This window comes from Saccopteryx leptura, chromosome 2 (assembly GCF_036850995.1).
Source record: "Saccopteryx leptura isolate mSacLep1 chromosome 2, mSacLep1_pri_phased_curated, whole genome shotgun sequence".
In the NCBI taxonomy this organism is placed as follows: Eukaryota; Metazoa; Chordata; class Mammalia; order Chiroptera; family Emballonuridae; genus Saccopteryx; species Saccopteryx leptura.
Genome location: NC_089504.1, coordinates 37,288,433 through 37,306,003, shown reverse-complemented (window position 1 = coordinate 37,306,003; position 17,571 = coordinate 37,288,433). Strand labels below are relative to the sequence as shown.

The window sequence follows — 17,571 nt, the reverse complement described above, 5'->3', positions numbered from 1 at the left end:
TCTGAGTTTTTGTCCTAGATTCAGACCTGCTCTGGGTGTGTTGTGTCACATCCCAGCTATGCAGCTAGGATGGTCTGCATTTTGCGGTGACTCTTACCCCTTCCTGGCTTTGTAATATTATGTTTCTACTTTTAATTTCTTTTTGCCCCATTTCCTCACCTATCTAATTTTAAATTTTTGGTCTCGGATGTATTTTTGGATTATCTCCAATCCTTTGTGGGATGATTTCAGGCATAATTGAAAGACCAAATAAGCAAACAAAGCAACAAGTAAGCAAGCAAACAAATGCATGAACTAATGACAAAACATGACAGCAACAGGGACAGTGGGCTGACTGTTGGGGGCTGCAGCTCTTCACAGCTCCTTTCTCTGGGCCTTGCTGTCTCTGTCCCCTGCTGTAAGTTAGTTTGGGACTGATGGCCTTGAGGGCCTTTCAAGGCCGAAATTCCAAGGTCCCAGGCCTGGTAGGAGTCTAGGGATAGAGAAATGGGACTATGTAAAAGTCATCTCCCAGTATCATGGTCCTTAGGGATTCCTAAGACATGTGTCTGTCTTACTGAGGACCCATGTGCCCATTACTTTTCTAGGTGCTGCAAACAAATTCATCTAGAACTATCAGGTTCATGTCAAGACCATCCCAGCCTGAACACTCTTACTTTTGGAGATCCTGCTCACATCATGTCAAAATACACCTACATTTCATTTTAAGTATAATTTTGTGATAAATTTGAAATGATTTTTCTACTTCTGTTATTAAAATTATTTGACTTACCAGTGACTCACTTCATTTATAATTCTGTTATTTCTTAACAATGATCATGAAAACTCAGGAATTCTTGCAAAGTGAATGTACCTAACTACAGATTATTTTAAAATATAGTATGATGCATGAACATAAAAATTCCTCCATTACTAAAGTGCCCTTTTGTAGACATGTAAATAAATACTTATTAAAATTTTTTAGGGTTCTTTGTCTTGAAGTTCTGTTTGTTTGTTTTTGTAGTTAGGAAGGCAGCATGTTTTCCAGACCTCAGACATCTTTGTCCTTGGAGAGAAACAGCCCGTAGACCTGACCACTGCACCTTCATGTCCAGGGAGTAAAACAGCCCTGCCTACTCTCTGCTAAAGGGAATAAAAGTACTTTTACCACAAATACAAACTAAGATCCGTCTATAGAAGTGAAAAGTAAAGGCATTTAATTTAGCAAATCATGTTTATAGAATAATCTTTTGGCATACTTTTTAAAATTTTTATTTAGAAAATTAAATTTAACAGGGTGACATTGATCAATAAGAGTACATAGGTTTCAGGTAAACATTTTCGAAATCAAATAATTTTTCATCACCTTACATTTGTCCTTCTTTACACTCTCCCCTCCCCTATAACCCCATCCCTTGGTAACCACTTCACTTTTATCCATGTCCATGAGCCTCAGTTTTCTATTCCACCTATGTGTGAAATCACAGAGTTCTTTGTTTTTTCTGATTTAATTATTTCACTCAGTATAATGTTCTCAAGGTCCATCCATGTTGTTGTAAATGTCACTGTCATAATTTCTTAAGGCTGAATAACATTCCATTGTATATATGTACCACATCTTCTTTATCCAATCCTTTATCGAAGGACACTTTGGTTGTTTCCATGCCTTGGCCACTGTGAACAATACTGTGATGAACATGGGGCTGCATGTGTCTTTATGTACAATTTTTTTGAGTTTGGGGGGTAGATACTCATTAGAGGGATTGCTGGGTCATATTGTAGTTCTATTATTAATTTTTTGAAAAACCACCATACTTTTTTCCATAATTGTTGTACTAATTTGCATTCCCAACAGGAGTGAATGAAGGTTCCTTAGAATAATTTTTTCTTTGCATGAACAAAAGGAATTCACTGGGTTACTTTCCTTGTGTGTCAGGGTGCAGGAAACATCTGAGAAGGACATGCACCTGTAATATACACACAGCTCACACATCTGTCTGAGATTGACGATGGTTCTCTGTCACAGGTTCTGTTTCCTAGGGAGTCAACTTTGATGGGAAGATTTTCATGCAGGACACTTACTGGGGAGTGCTCTTAAGTTCAACCCCTGTGTGTGGAGGTGAAGGAAGCAGGACCGGGCAGAGGGGGAACTTTAATAGCCACAGTGAGGCTCTCAGGCTGGGATAGCCCTTTAGAGATCTCCCTATTCAAAGCAAGGAGGACTGGGCCTTTACACTGACACTGACCAATCATTGGATTTGGGCTGCCTGTTGGAAGACAATGTGACTTTGGGTGAGGTAACTCATGGCCAAGGGCAAGCCAGCAGAAGGACTAGCTGAATGTTGTCAGCCACCAAGACTCCTAACAGCTACAGGAACCAGAGCTTCAGCCCTAGGTTGGGGGGGGGGGGGCGCAGCACACCCAGTACAGCATCCACAACATACTGTTAATCAATACTTTCCAAGTTTAACATGAATCACCTAGGGGACCTTTTGAAAATTTAGATGATATTTCTGGAATGGGCCCCAAGATTTTGTAGGTATAATAATCTCCCAAATGAAGCCAACACCACTGGTCCATGGGTCACTGTGTGAGTAGCATGATTCTAAATTCAGTTTGCGTCTTGCCTAGCATTACTTTGCATGAGATTCTCAAGTGAATCTGAGTGTCTGGTCATGGGCCGTATCCCATCATCACTGAGTGAAGTGTTTCTGAGCTACCAGGTTCCTCACGGCAGTCTTAACATCCTTGTTCCTCAGACCATAGAGGGTGGGGTTGGGCATGGGGATCAGAAGTCAATAGGAGAAAGAGCTGAGTTTGTCTGAAAGGTCCTGGTTCATTCAGGTGAGTCCTGTGGCTGGGGCACCTTGTGGCACAGAGCACCGAAAAAATGAAGGAGAAGACAGGTATATTCAATAAGTGAGACTTCCTGGGTTGAAGCAGTGAATCAGGCAAATATTGTTTAGCTAATCCAGCATCCACACATCAGAAGTTACACTCTCATTTCTCCACTTAGTGCTTGCTGCATGAGCAGTCTCCCTTCTGTGAAGAGGCAAAGCTTTGGCCTCTCCTCACTTTCTATGGAGACAAACTTCCCCTTTCTGCCTCTTCCCCTTTCCCTCTTCAGGGAGATCCTGTTCCTCTGACTTCATAACATTTGATTCCAGTCCTGGTTTTATCTCAAAATAGTGGTGGTTATTTTCTGCCTTTACAGAGAATGTGATTCCTGATGGAATCTCAAGTGTTTTGAGCAGGGTCGGTCGAAAACTTTTGATCAGGGATCTGGTTATAGACCTTGTGAATTCCAAGGGGTGTCATATCTACCATTGTCCTCAGAAAGCTCCAGTAAACAGATGCTGCCCTGGGAAATGCTGGTGCTGTCAACTCTTTGGTCAGCTCCACTCATCTTTGGCAAACATGTACACCAACAAACACTCATACACATGGAATAAGGAGATTTCTGACACACAAAGTTCCGCCTTGGCCAGTTCATACCCCATGGCTGGGCTGTCTGAGGCTTCCCTAGGCAGTGAGGAGAAATGAGGAGGAACATTGTTAGCAATATCTGAAATTTCAGTGCTCTAAGATCCCATGCACTGGGATAGTAAAAAGTCTAGCCCAATGCTACTCAACAGTGATCAACAGATAGGCAGAATTGTTTCTCATCACCGGGGAATCTGTTAATAATGAAGATTCCTGGGCCCTTCCCCAAACCTACTGAATTGGATCACTGGGCATGTGTGTGTGTTTTCAATCCATGTTTGTGTGTGTGTGTGTGTGGGGGGGGTTTTGACAGAGACAGAGAGAAAGAGAGAGAGGGACATACAGGAAGGGAGAGAGATGAGAAGCATCAATTCTTCGTGGCAGCATCTTAGTTGTTCACTGATTGCTTTCTCATATGTGCCTTGACTGGGGGGCTACATGGGGTCATATCCTACGCTCAAGCCAGCAACCCTGCACCCAAGCCAGCGACCTTGGAGTTTCGAACCTAGGTCTTCTGTGTCCCAGTCTGATGTCCTATCCACTGCACCATGCCTAGTCAGGCTTCAATCTGTGTTTTAACGAGTCCTCTAGATGATTCTAATGCAGAAGCACTGGCCTATCTAGACTTTTCCTAGGATTGCGGTACTAGTTAATCCTTTCAAGGAATCAAAGAGGAGAGAAGGTAGATTTCTGTTTGTTTGTTGTGTTTTTTATAAAAGATCTGAGCAGCTGCCTATAATTCCTCTGGTCTGGAGTTAGCTGCTCTTTCAGTCCTTGCTTGCCCCTAACCCCTGGTCCTTGACCCTTGACTGTCCATACTGTTGACTTCTGAGTCAATGGTCTCTGGGGACTTCCCCTCCTGCCAGCAGAAAACTTCCTTCACAGGAGAGTGGATGAGCCCCTAGTGACTCAGAGGTCAAGGAAGCCCTATAGATATTACAAATTTGCATTTGGGGGAAGGGTCTCCAACAATCTCCTATTATAGCACAGTTAGATTTGTATCTAGAGACAAGAGAGGAGTACCAGTCATTCAGCCCCAGTGATGGATGAGTTGGTGAGTCTCCTGCTCAGACATCTCCCCATCTCTACCTAATATTCCTTACACACACTGCGCCCAAAACTGAATTCATTTTATTCCCTAAAAATAGGAACTGGGTCAGTGTTGGGCAGATAAAATGTATTATGCTCACTTTGTTAAAGGGGCCGTTGCCCAGGTGGTATTAATGTGTGTTGGGGTGGGCTTAAGGCAGGCAGAATCCTTGTAGCCTGGGGCTTGGTTTTGGGATTAAGCCTTTCCTACCCTTTTTGGTGTAAGGTGGTACAATCCTATCATGCCTCAGAGAAGTGACTTTGTATTAGAGACTTCCCTCTTATGTATATTGGATTAAGGGTTTGGATTTCTACACTATAAAATGGGAACGGAGCGGGAGTTTGGCTCTTGGTTCCTGAGATTAGCATGAGAGAGCAGAGAAAGTAGAGCCAGCAGCGGAAGGCGGCCACATGGAGGAGGCCAGGAAAAGCAGCCAAGATGGTGGAGTGCTGAGTGAGATGCCAGTTTGTACAGAGTTTGTATCTGGGATAAGGCAGGAGATGGGGAACTGAGGAGAAGAAGGCTGGTGAGCTAGAAACCTTTGATTCTAGGAAACTCGGATAAGTCAGTGGCTTGGTGAGCACTGAGTGTGACTGGGTTTTGGAGCCCAGTGTGTATTTTTACTTGCCCGCCGGGTGCAAGGTAGGATTAAAGGTTATGGCCCACCAGTTTTTGGCTCCATGGTTTCTTTACCGACTGTCCGAATCCAGTGCGAACCTGCATGGGCCGGGCTGCTGTGTTAGTGGCCCCGGCCCTGCCTGCTGGCTTTACAGTCAGTATTCTGTACCTTTTTTGGTGTCACCATTGTCCACCCATTATCTGAGCTACAAGTAATAATTCTTACTCTTTCTTGGCCTCCATATCCAACCAAATGCTAATATTGTGTTTTGTATCTACCAAGTACTTCTTGAATCTCCCTGTCTTCCCACTCGATCATTTCCCCAGTTAATGTCCTTATCTTCACTTGTGGGAAGTGTTTCCCTAGCTCTTTAGTCCTTGTTCTCTTTCTCCCAATTTTCCCTCCACATTATTGTGCCTAGGCAGATCAAGCCAAGATGCAAAATTAATCATGTCAGACCTTTATTTAAAATTCTTAAGCATCCTCTCACCCCCTATAGAACAAAGTCCTAACTCTTCAGGATGCTCATAAAGACCAACCACAGGTCCAGCCCTGCCTTCCTCCGCATCAGCAGGACCTGCCCCTTCATGCTAGAGCACCAGTGCAGTGCTGATCACTCCCACCTCTGGGCTCCTTTGCAGTTTCTTCGGCCTGGGGGGCTTCCCCACTCCTCTTCATCAGGCACACTGCCACTCTTCCATTCCAGTGGTGTGGTGGTAAATTGTTTAGCTAGAGGATCTCCAGAACAGAAAAAGCCTTGATCTGGATGTATCATTTGCCGAATTCTGTGGTGTAATCTCTCCCACCATGTCCAATATCAAACTACCAACAACATCACTGAACGGAAGTTGGGAGGAGATGTGTGCAGTTGGTGAACCTGCTTCAGCAAACCGTGGGCCTCGGGTGTCTGGTGCCTGCCTCTCTCTGGGCTTTCACAGGAGGGTGAGCTTTCTTCCTGCATCTCCTTCCTTGTTGGGTAACTTTCTTTTTGGTGCCTCTCTTGCCACTAGAGGGTGGACTCTGGAAGGCAGACTATTACTGCCTTTTATGCAATAATGACTTGCTGAATAAGGGAATGTACCCATTATCTGAACCTATCCCTGCTCTGGGTCATTCTGTCAGTGACTCCCATGAAGTCTCAGAGCACATGCACAGATCATAAGAAGCTGAAAGGACACTGATTTAGATGAATGTCAAGTGAAGACTGAGGAAGAACAGGGCAGTTTGCTACAGGGAACCTAATCCAACGAGTGGAAAATGTAAAGAGAAAGTATGTCTTTCACTCAGATCTTACAAAAACCACTGTATAAGCACAGACTTGGAGTGGTGGGGCTTGGCTACAGCACAGAAGGAAAGACTTGGGGGTCTGAATGGGTCATGTAATCACTGACCAGCAGGCTGCTGGACTCTGACTCTATGAATAGGATTACAGTGCTCAAAGAAGAAGGAGGGAAGGAGGGAGAGAGAGGAAAAAGGAAGGAGGGAGAGAGAGGAGAGAGAGAGAGAGAGAGAGAGAGAGAGAGAGAGAGAGAGAGAGGGAGAGAAGGAGGGAGGGAGAGAAGAAGCAGGAAGCAAACCTTCTCCAGTGCCTTCATCATAATTGGATCTTGGGGATGTTATCTCAGAAGAATACAAACTTTCTAAACTGAGTACAACTCACTCTACAAACTTTAAATGACCTTAGGGACTAAAATGGTCCCCAAAAACAGACTAGAATTTAAATTGTCTCCTAAGAGTGCTATCCAGTCCTTTGGAGAATGTGCCTGGAGCACACAAGGCAGGTGGAGGGGTGAGGACTGGCTGGACCCTTCACCTGTCACACATTCTGAACCCTTACCCCGAAGCTGCAGACCCAGTGTCCCTAGGTCTGACATGCGCCCTCTTTCCAGCCCTTAGGAAACAAATCATTGTTTGCTCACTATTTTTCTGATAAAGGTAAGCACAGGTTTTTATCATACCAAAATTTTTATTAGCACAACTACAGTTCTGCCATCACACTTGATTGTAATAGAATGGGGGTTTGTGAGGGGACATAGGAAGCCCTTTCATGTGTATGATGTTAGTTTCATGGAATTAAATAGACCCATCAAACTGCAAGAGTCTCTAAGGTCATCTGGCCTCACCCCACTTTGTGCAGAGGGGAAAGGGCTTGCCCGGGACCTCATACCTCATAGCCTTCTTCTCATGCAGTTGTCACTTCTTGATTAAAAATGGGAACTCTTTCTCCTTTTGGCTTAAGAATCCAAAGCCCAGCAATAATAAGGAGCCATGTTTCTGGAGCTGATGATGAAGGCACGAAGGGAATATTTTCCTTACATGATCCTTACATGACCTTCTGAGTTACTGCAAGTGATAGAGTATATACAACATGGACAGGTCCAATCGGACCTCCAATGTGGTAAGTTTCATTCTCCTGGGCCTCTCAGCCCACCCAAAGCTGGAGAAAATGTTCTTTGTGCTCATCTTGCTGATGTACCTGGTGATCCTGCTGGGCAATGGGGTCCTCATCCTGGTGACCATCCTTGACTCCCGCCTGCACACACCCATGTACTTCTTCCTGGGGAACCTCTCCTTCCTGGACATTTGCTACACAACCTCCTCAGTACCCCTTATTCTTGACAGCTTCCTGACCCTCAGGAAAACCATCTCTTTCTCAGCCTGTGCTGTGCAGATGTTCCTCTCTTTTGCCATGGGAGCCACAGAGTGTGTGCTCCTGGGTATGATGGCATTTGATCGCTACGTGGCCATCTGCAACCCCCTTAGATACCCTGTGGTCATGAGTAGGGCTACCTATGTGCCCATGGCTGTTGGGTCCTGGGCAGCTGGTATTACCAACTCAGTAGTTCAGACATCCCAGGCCATGAGGCTGCCCTTCTGTGGGGATAACATTATTAACCACTTCACCTGTGAGATCCTGGCTGTCCTGAAGTTGGCCTGTGCTGACATCTCCATCAATGTGATCAGCATGGTTGTGTCCAACACAATCTTCCTGAGCATCCCAGTCCTGTTCATCTCATTCTCCTATGTGTTCATCATTGCTACCATCCTGAGGATCCCCTCAGCTGAGGGCAGAAAAAAGGCCTTCTCCACCTGCTCTGCCCACCTCACAGTCGTGGTCGTCTTCTATGGGACCATCCTCTTCATGTATGGGAAACCCAAATCCAAGGACCCACTGGGAGCAGACAAGCAGGACCTTTCAGACAAGCTCATCTCCCTCTTCTATGGTGTTGTGACCCCCATGCTCAACCCCATCATCTACAGCCTCAGGAACAAGGATGTAAAGGCTGCTGTGAGGGACTTGTTACACGAGAAACACCTAACTAAGTGACGGTCACAGATCCCCAGACTATCAGAATGCAAGACCTCAGAACTCTTCATTGCGCCTATGAGAAAATGGTAGCCAGAGAGGTCCTTGGACCACCGGAGGAAAGCACCTTTTCATTTCTGGCACTGCTGATTAGTTTGTTGGCTCTACACAAAACTGCACTGTGTCCTATCATAGTTATAATCTGCTGCCCAAATCTTAAATCTTTTGACACCAGAACCTGATGAATATCTATAAACAGTTACAGATGTGTTCAAAAGAAACAAACAAAAATGTAAGTGGTGGCGGGGGTAGGGGCATGTTAGGGTATATTGTCCTTCCTTGTATAGAACTGCTGCTTTCTGCCTCTCTAGTCTCACCCCAAAGACCTTTGTTCTATATGGTACAGGGATCAACTGGAAAATGTCACCTGCCTTGACATATAACAGTGATCAGTAGCGCCATGGCAGGAATGCCACTCATATATTAGCACTAGAAATAGCAGAACTTACCTTGAGCAGAGGCTTTCTTTTGACCTAATGAAATCTAGTCATTCATCACATGCTCCTCTTTATCGCCACTGCAGCGAAGCTCAGAGGCAGAGGTGCCACCTCACTGCGGCAGTTAGTAGAGTGCTGCATGACTGAGTGCCAGCAGCTCCCAAACTTTCATTCATGCAACCAACATGGCACGTGGATGGCTATTATACACACCCAGCACACACTCCGTGAACATGCCCACACTGTGATGAACCCCAAAAAGATTGTGGGGAAGTAAAGGCAAAAGTCATTCCCAATTCCATAACTAATAGGCCAGTGGTAACAGTTACTCCTCACCAGTAGTGGCACAGGTAAGCCTGGCCATGGGACTAGTGCTGCTCTCAAAGCTCTAAGTCAATGGCTTTCTCCTCACTCAAGGAGCATATTGAAATAGTATGCATTGACTGTATTACAAAGATTATTTTTAACCCACTTAAATTTATATTTGTAAAGGTCAGTTATTACCAAACTTTGGTCTTTTACCATTATTGGTATATAGTGGGTTGCTCTCTCTTTTCTTTTCCTCCCTCTTCCTTCCTTATCCCCATGTCAAATCAGCTTCCTTCCTTTACTGGCTAATACTTGCCTCCAAAGTTATGTTCATTTTCTGTTGCCTTATAAACTATATATTTAGAACCTATTTGAATTGAAAAAAAATGGATATTTGGAATCCATATTACCTACTAATATAATTGTATTATCTACAATATTAGAAAAAAAATCTTTATATTGAAAATGGCATCTCTTAAGAATGGTGTACACATACACACGTGCACATATGTATGTCTGTGTGAAGTTTTATAATTGAAATGGGAAAAAAATAATAACAACGCATTGATTTGTGGCTACCCAATTTAAGCCTTCTCCCACAACTTACTAACATAACTCAGTTATTTCCTGCATATAGACTTTTATTCCAATTAGTCATTTCCCACATTTTGACTTCCGGCTATGAAAAGAATACATGAATAAACCAAGATCTCTAGCATCATGTCTGACAAACTAGTATCCAAGAATGCTTTCAAAAATTTCCTCTCTTTAGAGGCACTGGCACCACACTGCAAATTAATCACTGTTATAACTGAGAAAAAGATTTTAAATTGTCTCCCCTGTTTTTATTAACCCCAGTACATTTGTGTAACCTTTGGCTAGGTAATCTGAGGAAGTTTTAATCTAGGTCTGATTAGTCAAAGATTACAATAAAACCATTGTTATCAGCACATCAGTTTTAGCTGTTGGAATAAAATGTCTCTGATGGGAGGCCATTATCTTCATCCCTTTTTCTTCACCCGCTAACTCCAACTTCCTTCCAATTATATAAACATTGTTATAGAAAGGCCAACAGTCAGACTTCATCCTTCACTCTGGAGTTGTTAACAGTCTTGTCTGTTACAATCCAGACATACCCTCTCTTGGGTACTACATCACTGTCTGTGTGTGTGATGCCCTGTTCCTCTGTCCCATGGAGTTCACATCACAGTCATAGAGTCATCCAGCTTTTCCCTTGGTCTGCACGCTCAGAAATCTCTCTTCTACTACTTCTTCTGAATTTATCACGTATACTGTAAAGTTTTAGAAACATAGACTTGAAAGAGCATCCAAGCTCCTTATACTTTTCTTGAGGTAACCAAAACACTCAGTTTCTAGTATCACTGGAGATCAGTTGTTACTCAATACAGCCTCCATCTCTTTGTACTGCCTTTGCTGCATCCCATACATTTTGGTGTATTGTGGGGTTTTTTGTTTTGCTTTGCTTTAGGTTTGTCTTGATGTATTTTCTAATTTCCTTTTTGAATTCTTCTTTGACCCAATGGGTATTCATGAGTATGTTGTTTAACTTTCACATATTTGTAAATTTTCCAGTTTTCCTTCTGCTATTGATTCCTAGTTTCATTCCATTGTGATCAGGAAAACTACTTGGTATGAATTCATTGGCACTTAAATTATTAAGACTTGCCTTATAACCTAACATATTTATTCTGGAGAAAGTTCTCTGTGTGCTTAAAAAGAATGTATGTTCTGCTGCTTTTATTTTATAAAAGTTATCAGGCCCATGACTCTGGGAAGTTCCTAGGAGGATAGATGCTTCTTAGTGATTGAGACAGAATATTATTATCAGTCAGGTCAGATGGAGGCTTGATGTCAGACTTAATTTGATTAAAGAAAATAAATAGCTTTTTTCCGCCCGCTCCCCCCTTCCCCCTCTCCCCCCCCCCCCCAGCGCCGCTCCGGCTGCACCGTGCTCCCTCTGAGCACCGGGCTCCCACTAAGCCAGCGCCGCGGTCGTCTCCTTCCAGCGCAATCATGATCATCTACCGGGACCTCATCAGCCATGATGAGATGTTCTCCGATATCTACAAGATCTGGGAGATCGCAGACGGGCTGTGCCTGGAGGTAGAGGGGAAGATGGTCAGTAGGACAGAGGGTAACATTGATGACTCACTTATTGGTGGAAATGAGTCACTTATTCAGCGGAGGCTGAAGGCCCGGATGGCGACGGTACCGAAAGCACAGTAATCACGGGTGTTGATATTGTCATGAACCATCATTTGCAGGAAACCAGCTTCACAAAAGAAGCCTACAAGAAATACATCAAGGATTACATGAAATCAATCAAAGGAAAACTTGAAGAACAGAGACCAGAAAGAATAAAGCCTTTTATGACAGGGGCTGCAGAACAAATCAAGCACATCCTTGCCAATTTCAAAAACTACCAGTTCTTTATTGGTGAAAACATGAATCCAGATGGCATGGTTGCTCTACTGGACTACCGTGAGGATGGTGTGACCCCATATATGATTTTCTTTAAGGATGGTTTAGAAATGGAAAAATGTTAACAAATTTGGCAATTTGGATCTATCACCTGTCATCGTAACTGGCTGCTAGGACTAGGACAAATGGGACTGATGTTATCTTGAGCTCTTCATTATTTTGACCTCGATTGATTTAGAGCGGAGGCATTGTTTTTAAGAAAAAACATGTCATGTAGGTTGTCTAAAAATAAAATGCATTTAAATTTGTTTGAAAAAAATAAAGAAAGGAAGAAAATAAATACATGAATGAATATTTTTTGTACATCTGAGTGTTTGTCCTAGATTCAGACCTGCTCTGGGTGTGTTGTGTCACATCCCAGCTATGCAGCTAGGATGGTCTGCATTTTGCGGTGACTCTTACCCCTTCCTGGCTTTGTAATATTATGTTTCTACTTTTAATTTCTTTTTGCCCCATTTCCTCACCTATCTAATTTTAAATTTTTGGTCTCGGATGTATTTTTGGATTATCTCCAATCCTTTGTGGGATGATTTCAGGCATAATTGAAAGACCAAATAAGCAAACAAAGCAACAAGTAAGCAAGCAAACAAATGCATGAACTAATGACAAAACATGACAGCGACAGGGACAGTGGGCTGGCTGTTGGGGGCTGTAGCTCCTCACAGCTCCTTTCTCTGGGCCTTCTGTCTCTGTCCCCTGCTGTAAGTTAGTTTGGGACTGATGGCCTTGAGGGCCTTTCAAGGCCGAAATTCCAAGGTCCCAGGCCTGGTAGGAGTCTAGGGATAGAGAAATGGGACTATGTAAAAGTCATCTCCCAGTATCATGGTCCTTAGGGACTCCTTGCTCTGTGCTGCTTTCCCAACTACCAGTACCATGGATTTATTACATGTCAAATGACATGTACAGGAGACAGTGATTATAATAATTTCTACATATGTAATTAGATTTACCTGAATACAATCCTCTGTGAGCAGATCTCAAGTTCTTTGTCATGGATTGTCTCCCCCCGCCCCCCCCCCCCCAGGGTATGTCTGTACTTGAAAGAATACTAATTCCCGGATCTTACATGGTGGCATAGATTCCTGTTCACATAAGTTTGCTTATAGAATGCCGAACTCCAGCAAAGATTAGGGCTTCTGGTGGACTTTCCAGGAAGAGAGGGGAAAGAAAAGACCAAGCTCTACTGAACTTTTCTTTGGAATCAGGGACAGTGAGAGGGGATCTGTTGGAACCTCCCTCCCTGGAGATTTGTAAAATAAGGACCCTACTCTTTTGTTTTGTTTTGTTTTTGTTTGTTTGTTTTTTGTGGGTTTTTTTTGTTTGTTTGTTTGTTTTTACAGAGGCAGAGATAGACAGTGACAGACAGACAGGAACGGAGAGAGATGAGAAGCATCAATCATCAGTTTCTCGTTGTGTGTTGCGACTTCTTAGTTGTTCATTGATTGCTTTCTCACATGTGCCTTGACCGTGGGCCTTCAGCAGACCGAGTAACCCCCTGCTGGAGCCAGCGACCTTGGGTCCAAGCTGGTGAGCTCTTTGCTCAAGCCAGATGAGCCCGCGCTCAAGCTGGCGACCTCGGGGTCTCGAACCAGGACCCTACTCTTATTGAATTGGCCACAGTCCTAACCTCCTCACTACCCAGAGGTGGGTGGGGCTTCCACTGAGAAGAGGACAGTGGTTGTAATCTAGGAGGAGGTGAGCAATGGGACACAGTGAGGGTCTAGGGTTATGCTGTGTTCTCAGCTTCTCGCTTATTCTCTGTGTTGTCTCTGCATTTACCTTTGTTTTGTGGTCTTTGCCTCATTTAATTTGCTGTGGTAATAATGTGGTTAGAGTGTAGTTAGAGCAAGTCTTATAAATTGTCAATAACAGGGGTAGAAATGAATATTTTTATAACTCTTTGCTTCTCCCAAAATATTTTTTAAATTTCCTTATAGTCTGGGTACACATTGTTCAGACTCAATTAACCTCAAGTCTATCAATTGAATTCTATGTGATTCCCCTAATCAATCCAAATAAATTCTTTTTAGGGAAAAAAATGAGAAAAAAATCTACTTGAGCTTGTGCAAATGAATCTCTGCTCTCATAATGAAAACAGCAGAAGTAAAGAGGATGGGATGAAAGTTGATAGAAGAGTCAGTGGCTCACAGCTGGTACTGGCCATGGACTCAGGGACCAACAAAACTCCCAGGGGACCCTCTGGGGACTGGGACTGGTCCTGTTTGTTCCAAGTTACACCTGATGCTTTGTTCCCTCTGGGTTTAAGTCCAGGACCCTAAGTATTGTGGAAAGCTCATTAACATTCAAATTGAATTATTACAACAGTTGTTTCTAGCACTCCCAAAGAAAATAAGATAGCTGTTCAAAGAGCAGTTGGGTGGGAGAAGGTCAGGAGTCAGGTAGGCAGATGGTTCAGGGCAGCACGGACTGGGGTTGAGGGCCCCCTGCCCTGTCCCTCTAGAGGTGCAGCCAGCTTAGGCCAGGCAGCCAGAGACCTGCCTTCCAATCTCTCCAACATCATTTGCCACTGTTGACCGCTTGGCTAAGTTTCTTTCCCTCTCTGGACCTCAATTTCCTTGTCTATAAAATGAGAGCGTATCATCCTATCCCTATCACCAGGCATCGTTTATGAAAACACCTGGGGAAAGTCCAGGGAGAATTCATGGCTCACATGCCACAACCTGCCACTCATTGACTAGGGGTCTCCTCTGGGCTCGCTCTCCCATTCATGTTTTCCAGTCTGTGAACAATGGCTCCAAACTTCTAGTGCCATTTAAGCTACTATTTGAAAGCAACTAAGTGCCCGATTATGGCCCTGCTGCTTGTGCCTGCTGCAAACCCGCCATCTGGTGGACATTTCTGCAAGCGCCTGAGATCAGAGCTTCTTGAACTTGATTTAATGTGATTAGTCACCTGAGGATGTTGCAAAAATGCAGACTCAGATTCAGTGAGTCTGAGGTGGGGTCCAAGATTCTACACCTCTAACAAGTTCCCTGGTGATGTCTGCACTGCTGTTCTGCAGGCCACACTTTGAGCAGCAGGCTCAAAGGGCTGAGGACTGAAGGAAGAGGCAGGGAAGCAAATCCTGAGCGGAAGTCTCCTGCTATGTGCCAAATCTTCCTCCGTCAGCAACCCAGCCTGTTCTCTCCAACGTTGGGGTGCAGTTTGCCCTGTGGCTTCACTTCTCTTATGGATCTAAGAACTGTTGACTTATCAGTGTGTTCATCTTTCTACTTGCTGGTACACAGTGGTGACTTCAAGATTCTTTCATGCTAGACCAGAAACCATGCATTCCTACTCAAGTAGCTCTAAAATGTGCAAGGCCAGTAGATGTAAAAATGTGGTCAGTTGAAAAATAAGAGGCATAAATAGCAGAGGAAGAAATACTATCAAATTTTGCAGAAAACACAATTCTTGTATTTCTAAAAATTAATCAGCAAACTATTAACAGTAATATGAGTCCAGAAAAGTTAAGAAAATAGAAATAACTTCTCAAAAATCAATTGTATCTCTACATACCATCAATAGACAGAAAAAACAGGACCAATTGTATCATTTTCAAAGACTTAGGAACAAACATAATTACAGATATTAACAGACTGAGTCAATAAAAAAAAAAAATTTGTGTTATAGTGAATATAAAAAAAGGCAGAGTGATTGACCAGGGCTTGGGAGAAGAAATACTACAATAAAAATGACCTCAGTTTCTATGGTGAAGGCTCTCAAATTGTAACAAGCAGAACTCCTTTAATATGCATAGGCCTGGGCTCTACCCCCAAAGACTCAAATTTTGCTATGTCTGAGGTAAAGCCAATAGAAAACCTGGGCTTAGAAACATAGTTATTTAGTGTTTTTAATTCCCCAAAAGACTAAATGAACTATGCAGATTGCTAGTGAAGGACAATTGTACAATACAAGGATCTTTTGAAGGTAACAATGTAAGAGTCTTCTTACCAGATTCGAACTTATTACAAAGTCACAGTTACTGAACTATACACCACTGTTTTTTAAGTTTTGTAAAATCAGTGGTATCAGAGATACCAGAAAATTAATCCAACTATATGAATTTCATACATATATGTCAAATCAAAATTAATAGCACAAAGAAGGAAACACTTTTTAATAAATAGTGGGACAGCAATAATATTCAACTGAATGAAGGTTTGCCTTTGATCCATACATCACACCATATGCTGCCATAAACTTCAGATGAATTAGAATTAAATATAAAACATCATCATGATTACAAAAAGCTAAAAAAAAACCAGAATGACATATTTATTCCAGCTGTAGAAAAGAGCATGAAAAAAGCTATTGGAATTAAAACAGACATATTCAAACATATATTGTAAAAAATTCTTGAATGATATGATATAGTCTGATCAAATAAGAATTAAACAGTTTAATCCCTTCTCGGCCTTTTGGCTAAGATCAAGTGAAGAATTAAACAGTTTAATTCTTGTTTGATCAGACTATATCATATCATAATACTAAGATTTCATATCATAGTTATATAATACTAAGATTTAGTATTATAAATATCATAATACTATATCATATCATAATACTAAGATTTCTCAAGTATTTGATTTGAGTTTATTTTATATATATTCTAAATAACTTTTAAAATGTAGTAAGACAATAGACACAGGCAAACTTGTTATGTTTTGATTTGTGACACTCTAGAGGTCACCACCACATTACCCTGTGTGCTATTGAAGTGACTGTCTTTTGAATAGTCCTTGACTCTTTTCCTGACATCTCTGTGCATTTATTTTATCTTCTTTAAATGTGTTCTTGATTATAAAAAGTGTAGTTCTGCGCTGATCTTTTCTTTAATCCAAGCCTATGCACATCTGCTTATGTATAATTGTACCGGGAATACACATGTGCACTGTTCTCAATTAAGTGTCGTGTGAGGCTCAGAATCATCTGCTTGGTGCATGTTCTATCATGGTGTCATAACCAATTGCAGAATAACAAGTGAATGTGTAACTGGCCACGCATCATAAATGGTATTGGAATTAACCATAAACTTGGGGTACTGCTTCTCTGACTTTGCATTTATGATAAAGAATTTGAGCAGTTATTCAACCTTATTAGTGAATCAGTATTTTTTTTTCTGATTTTTAATGTCTAACTGGCATTTTTTATATTAATACACTTAGTTTTTTACGATAAGTTTTAGGTTCACAGCAAAGTTGAACAGAAAGTACAGAGGGTTCCCATAAACCCTCTGGCCCTCGTGCACAAAACCTCAGCACTATCAACATGCTGCACCAGAGTGGTACCTTTGTTACAATCAATGAACACAATTGACACATCATCACCCAGAGCTGGGAGTTTACATCATGGTTCACTCCTGTTGTATATTCTGTGGGTATGGACAAATGTATAATGACATGTGTCCACCATTACAGTGTACAATTCATAGCCCTAAAATTCCTGTGTGCTCTACTTCTTCATCCCTCCCTCCCCTCAACCCCTGACAACCACTAATCTTTTTACTGCCTCTACAATTTTGCCTTTTCCAGAATGTTATATAATTGAAGTTATACAATATGTAACCTTTTCAGACTGGCTTCTTTTGCTTAGTAATATGCTTTTTAAGTTTCCTCCATGTCTTTTCATGGCTTGATAGTTCATTTCATTTTAGTGCTGAATAATATTCCACAGTTTATTTATCCACTTACCTACTGAAAGACATCTTGGTTGCTTCCAAATTTTGCCAATTATGAAAAAAGCTGCTATAAACATCTGTATGCAGGTTTCAATATGGATATAA

General features: G+C 42.3%; 1 protein-coding gene and 2 pseudogenes across 1 annotated transcript; all 3 read left to right on the top strand.

The window, feature by feature from the left end:
- The first annotated feature begins 7,484 nt into the window (after window positions 1–7,484).
- Window positions 7,485–8,678, top strand: LOC136392964 (olfactory receptor 13C7). Its single transcript, XM_066365653.1, has one exon. It carries the CDS (start codon window positions 7,540–7,542, stop codon window positions 8,497–8,499), a length of 960 nt encoding a protein of 319 aa, XP_066221750.1. The 5' UTR covers window positions 7,485–7,539; the 3' UTR covers window positions 8,500–8,678.
- Window positions 8,679–11,285: 2,607 nt separating this feature from the next.
- LOC136392963 (translationally-controlled tumor protein-like) lies at window positions 11,286–11,921 on the top strand (annotated as a pseudogene).
- Window positions 11,922–16,191: 4,270 nt separating this feature from the next.
- LOC136396297 (U2 spliceosomal RNA) lies at window positions 16,192–16,293 on the top strand (annotated as a pseudogene).
- Window positions 16,294–17,571: the final 1,278 nt, after the last annotated feature.

Bases quoted from the DNA above. Each gene is read 5' to 3' on its own strand.
- LOC136392964 (XM_066365653.1), top strand. From the start codon at position 7,540: ATGGACAGGTCCAATCGGACCTCCAATGTGGTAAGTTTCATTCTCCTG.